General features: G+C 24.8%; 1 protein-coding gene across 3 annotated transcripts in view; it reads right to left on the bottom strand.

Moving 5' to 3' along the window:
• LOC108693635 (long-chain fatty acid transport protein 4) overlaps positions 1 to 6,456 on the bottom strand; it is a 20,956-nt gene that overhangs the window by 11,482 nt on the left and 3,018 nt on the right. The window contains exons 3-4 of one of the 3 annotated variants that reach the window (XM_018202670.1): positions 5,793 to 6,015; positions 5,297 to 5,515 (exon numbers count right to left, since the gene is read on the bottom strand). In XM_018202670.1, the coding sequence (XP_018058159.1) occupies positions 5,297 to 5,515; positions 5,793 to 6,015 (442 nt within the window). Of the gene's footprint in view, positions 1 to 3,834; positions 3,927 to 4,182; positions 4,405 to 5,296; positions 5,516 to 5,792; positions 6,016 to 6,456 lie in introns of those variants that run through there. The other 2 variants (XM_018202671.1, XM_018202673.1) reach the window with 2 other exon arrangements.

Below are 6,456 nucleotides of genomic sequence, written 5' to 3' on the forward strand. Positions count from 1 at the left end.
TATATATATATATATTGAAACGGTAAAATTATAAGTTATAAATGCTGATAATATTGCTTCTATTTCAGTATACTTTCAAATTGTCCTATGGAAGTTAGAGTTAATAAATGTAAGGTCATGATCTGATTACATAAAAATCACTTCATACCACTACAGTTTTAATCATGATGCAGCGGAAAACTGATGTCTAAACTCAATAGAAATATCAGATTTATACCTCTTAAACGCTATAATAATAAAAAATACGTCACAATGATTGCAAGAGAAACACTTAAAAATGCACAATTTTCTAATAAATTTTGTTTCAAAATTTCCTTTGCACAATATGCCTTTTAATTATGTCTAATATTAATTTATATACTTGCATGCCCATACAGTATAGAAACATTGCAAAAATATTTCATTACAAGATTGCAAAAATATTGCGAAATATTGTTGCAATATTTCAGCAACATTGCAGCAAAGTAAAAAAATCCATTTTAAAAATATTGATACGCAATGTTGCAGCAATATCACAACATGATATATATGCAATATTAGGTTTTGCGTACAGTGGAGAAATACTTGCAGTATTATTGCAGCAATATTATAATAATGCAGCAATATTGCTGTAATATTACTGCAATATTTATTATAAGATTTTGTACTATATAAATTTAAATATAAAGAATTAGAAGTAGGGATTAAATGTAACATACAATGAAATAAAATATGACTTCATAATTAATTATGTCTTTATATTTTATTTACAGTATACGTAACGTGAACTATAAATTTTCAGTATTGGTTGCGCCTATTGGAACACGCCTATAAAATATAAAAAGACATAATTAATTATGAAGTTATATTTTATTTGTACCCATTGTATATTACATTTAACTCCTATTTCCAATTTTTTATATTATACGTCTTATATTTTATTATTGTGTCCATTGTGCATTATATTTAATCCTTATTTCTAATTATTTTATATCTATAAATTATTATATAATTCTTATAAATTATAGACTATATTTACACCTTATACCCGTTTTTATTAATATAGATTAACTTCAATTTCGGTTCAACTTACTCTTCTAATTTTTAGAAAAAGACGAAGGTAAGTTGAACTTAGATTAAAATTAATCTATATTGGTAAAAATGAACATCAATCGGGTTTAATAATATTCGTAGTTAGAAACTAACCATTCATTCCATTTTTCAAAAGAATATAATTATGAGATTCAGTTTGAGTCAGTTTCATAACTACAGATGTTATGAAACCCGATTAAGTATGCCGTGTAAACGTGATCATTAATTTCTATTCTTCCATTATGTCCAGGTCCTTACTTTGTTGAGTTATACACAAATCAATATACAAGTCTTAACCCCTACAACACAAAAGTTGTAGCAACAATACTTCAACATTGCAGCAATATTGCATGTTGCAGCAATATTGCAGCGTTATTGCAGCGAATTCTGTGTTATATGGGAACACTCAAAGTGAATTTTCTAGCAGAGGCACAGATAAATAAATCGACAAGAATCACTCTTGTCTTTGTTTTTTACTGATTTTTAAGCAAGAACAGAATGATTCTTGTCTCAATTTGTGTCTCTTGCTGAAAATATTTTAAATACTGCTGCCACATTACTGAAGTAATAAAAAGAAATCTTCGCAATGTTTCTGCAACATTATATTGCAATATGCAACATTGAAATGTTGCAGCAATGTTGCTACAAGAGTCTATGCGGGTAATACAAATTTATAGTGATTTCTTACAGTATGATATACATATGTTAACTTCTATTAATATTTTATACTAACAGTACATAAGCTAATAAATTTGTCATGGCAGCAATTTTATTACCTATGTAAGATAATATGTGAGTCATCAAAAGAAGAAAAAATCAAGAAAATAAATATTTCTCAATTTTTAATAAACAAAAAAATATGTTGTTTGCTTTATGTACATCATCTAACTTATTTTACATACAAATATATGCATATTTTTAAAATTAGTCTCCAAAAATATGAAGAATAATTTGTTTCCTAGAATGAAATCACGTCATCAGTTTGTTAGTTGTATTTGTTTAATTAAATACTTACTTAAATAATTGAATATCAAATCAAATATTAAAATAGTTTGCTTATTTAGACAGAGATTAATACAATTATAATAGAAATCGTTCAAAAGTTATTATTTAATATAAAATGAAAAAAAATGAAAGAAATTAATTGAAATTTGTGATAAATCAATACTGGTTACTACTTTTATAAGATTTAACTTAGACAACAAATTTAGACAACTAAAATTTGTCGTGTACCCGGAAAAAAATATTATGTAAATAGATATATTGGATCGGAGGAAAAGTTTTAGTCGGAGGAAGTATTTTGTTAGTTCAAAATTATATATATAATATCTTTGATAAAAATGATCAAAATTTAAATTTAAAAAAAGGTTTTAAAGCTTGAAATCTTTACTTTCTAATGATTACTATATTTTTTGAATTTGTATGAATTTTGTAATTTTTATATATAGAAAACTACAAGCTAAAAAAAGAAAAATTTTTTCTTTCTTTGTGGGTGTCACGTGCCAAAAAAATTGCAAAAATTTTCGATGATCTACATCGTGAAAGTTTGAAGTTTCCTTGTAAAATCATTTTTTTTTTAATGTTTCTACGATTTTTTATTATTGAATTATTCGCGAATCAAGTAAAAAGAAGCATTCTGACTTTGATTGCTCATAATTCATAATTAAAAATTATCGTACTGTAAATAAAAAAATTTTTTTTAAGTTAATACGTTACTCTATTGAATATGCTAATTTTTTTAATGTAAAATATATAAAAATTTGAATAAAAATATGATATTACTATCCTTATATATATTATATAGTAATATTATATAGTAATCATTAGAAGTAAAGATTTCAAGCCTTTAAAACCTTTTTTTAAATTTAAATTTTGATCATTTTTATCAAAGATATTATATATATAATTTTGAACTAACAAAATACTTTCTCCGACTAAAACTTTTCCTCCGATCCAATATATCTATTTACATAATATACATTGCGTAATGGAAAAAAGAACAGCATTACATTTTTAGCTCAAATCTACATATATTCTATTTAAAAAAAAAGTTGGCAGTACTATTTGATAGAGCAACATTTCAGCTTTAAAAATTTATTTTATTAATTACGGTGCGATGATTTTTAATAGAGTTATGAGCAATCAAAATCAGAATGCTCTTTTAATCCGCGTATAATTTTGTAACAAAAAGTCGTAAAACATTTTTTAAAAACGAATTTTTAGGAAAAATTTTAAGCTTTTATGTCAGATAGTCAAAAATTTTGCAACGAATATATTTTGTATATAATTTTAAGCCAACAAAATTCCGCAGAACTTTTTCGATCCAATATTTTATATATAATTAATTATATAATTGTATAATAATATTGTATAAAATGTGTCAATTTTTTATATAATTATATGTAAAACATTTTTTCCCGGATATTAAAAATTTTTAATATTTCGAAGATATAATCAAATTCTATAAATATTATTTTCGTATATAATTTCGTATGTAATTTATTTTAAATAGATATTTATCTGTAAATATATCTGATTACACAATTATTGTTTGAATATTTATTACAATTAATAATTATGTGATTATATTTTAATGAAAATGCAAAAAGGGGGAGGAATATTTAAAATATGAATACATTAAGCAATGTTCAAATTGCTTAAAAATTGTCTCGCTATTTTATCTATATATTTGTACATACAATTCAAAATAAGTAAATAAAAATGCGTTCGAAAATAAGTGTACACTGTTATGAAAATACTTACACAATCTTTGTCCATGTATGTAACGTTTATTACATTGTTGTGATTAATTGACATCTTCGATATAGTATCCGTCATAATAAAGTAAAATAAATCTGTGTATAATAAAGTTGAAAAATACAGAATAATTTCATAAAAATTATTTTTACAAAAGAAATATATTAAATTATCCAATTACGATTCGTTTGATTAATGTAATTTTTAATTAATGTTATACAAAGATTAATATATAAAATTAAGAAATTAAAATTTTCTTAGTAAAAACGTTTCTTGATATTTATATATTATTATTCTAAACAATTCACAATCGCAAAAGTCACGTTTTATAATGCGCTCATCGCACATACATACTGAATAATTCTTGCGAATGATTGTACCGTTTTATGACGTCTCTGATGATTTGATAATAAGTGAAAAAATTCCACAGAGAAGATAAACTTCTGTAATATAGCCAACGAAACAAGAAACTTAGACACATCTACTGACCGATTCGATTGCTGTTAGCGTGCGGACTAAAATGAAATTGCAACGGTGAATCAGTTGGCCGTTCATGAAAGCGTCTTCTCTCCTTCCTTTCACATGTACCGGTTCTTGAAACTATCCATTCGTCTATTCATTATGGTTTTCGCTTTATTTCGATGAGGAGAGGGAGAGATAGGAGAGAGAGAATAACTACGCAGACTGCGATTGCGCTAACAAAAAGTGCAGGAAGAAGCGACAATGATACATGACCTCATTTTATAACAACTTTAATTGTTTCGCTTTTCGTGAGATGTTCATAAATTAATTTCTGTAATTAGACAATCTTATATTCATAATTTCTTATACATAAAAAATATATAAGAAATATATAAGAAAATATATAAGAAAAAAACTTGTTGTTAAAACTGATTTGCAGCAGACTATAAGTTTTATTATAATAAATTAATAAATATTTATAGATGTATGATTTTTTCTTTTCAGACTAAAATAATTTTGCACATATTATTTTAATAATTTATTATGATTTCAATGAAAGATTAAGAGCCTGGATGACTTTATTTGTCATACTTTTAATTTGATGTATTATTCATGTGTATAAAATGTATAAATAACTAAAATTTTGATAGATTCAAGAACATTATTGTAATATATATATATTATATTTAAGAATGAAAAGGTTGAAGAAATCATAAATGTTGTAAATATAAGATATAAATGTTTTATAATATTAGCATTTCAATACGCGCGATAATCTATACTTTGACGCAAAGTCACGCATTCAACCTCATCAATTTTCAAAGTATTTGTCTTCACATTAATATCCTCTTCGAGTTGAATTTGTGTTTTAAGCAAGTAACGTAGTAATGCCTCTGCCTGTAATATACGTTTAGTAATAAAAGATTACTATTTGCGCAAAATTTATTACATCGGTTTTGCGAATGGAATTCTAATTAGAATTCTGTATAAAACGGGTGTTACAAACCTCGTAAAGCATTCGCTGTAAATTTGCCACGACATTTCGTAACTCGTTTATCTCCTTCACGAGATTAACTTGGACTAAATCCTGAGTATGTTCAATCCCTGGACGTTGACGTCGATGTCCTAGTCTTGTATGAGCCAGAGCTATATACCCTTCTTTCTCAGCTATCGACTTCTTTATATGTGTGATATTACTTGATATCGCTGCAACTTGTTTTATTATCTACAAATAAATTCTAAATAAAATTATAAAATAAGTACTAGCAAAACTTTTGAGTTAAGATATAAAATCACTCCAACATTTTCCTTGACTGTTCAATTTTTTCTATATATCAAAAATTGACCGGAAATATTTTTCTTTCAACATTTTATTATAGATTTCGAAAATAGAAATATATAATACATAAACTTGTCATCTGGTGAAATCTTAAATTAATAATTAATTAATATCAAGATTTTGTGCCAAAAGTAAATTATTACGTTCATTTTTTTTTACGCACCTCCGAGTGCTGAAATTCTAGCTTCGTTTTGGCTTCTCGAGTCTGTTCACAACGTTGTCTGAAAGCTTCATTTGTGACATTCTTCTGGTTATTTAATTCATCAATCGTTTGCTTAATTATCGTATCAATGTAATATCGTAGTTGCTTTGCACTATTCATTTCTTTATTTGCATCGATAACATTGATGTTTGTTTGGAGTTCCCATTCATTTAACATTACTACCCTATGTTTAACAGTCCTTTTGTATATGACTTCTGTATTCTTGAATATTTCATACAATTAAAATTATATACGTATATCATAGATATGTAAATAAGGTAATTTTGCTAAGTTGATCTTATGCAAACATTTTATTTTTCTTTAACATATTTGCTTAGATTCTCAGATAGCACAGAATGTTTATGATAAATATGAATAAATATTTCTAATAAATATTTTTTACTTGGATGATAATGTCTTATTAAGTATTTTTATAGAATTTGCTACAACGTTTACAATAAATATTTCATAATATTTATAATAAGTGTTTATGATTTGCAATCTGATTATGCAAAGACCACGAAAAGATTTACAAAATATTAAAAATAAGTCTTATAAATTAATTATTTACAAATAAAACAATTATGACAATTATTTTAATTTATTTTAATTAATATTTTAAATA

Source organism: Atta colombica, unplaced genomic scaffold (genome assembly GCF_001594045.1).
Source record: "Atta colombica isolate Treedump-2 unplaced genomic scaffold, Acol1.0 scaffold96, whole genome shotgun sequence".
Classification (NCBI taxonomy): Eukaryota; Metazoa; Arthropoda; class Insecta; order Hymenoptera; family Formicidae; genus Atta; species Atta colombica.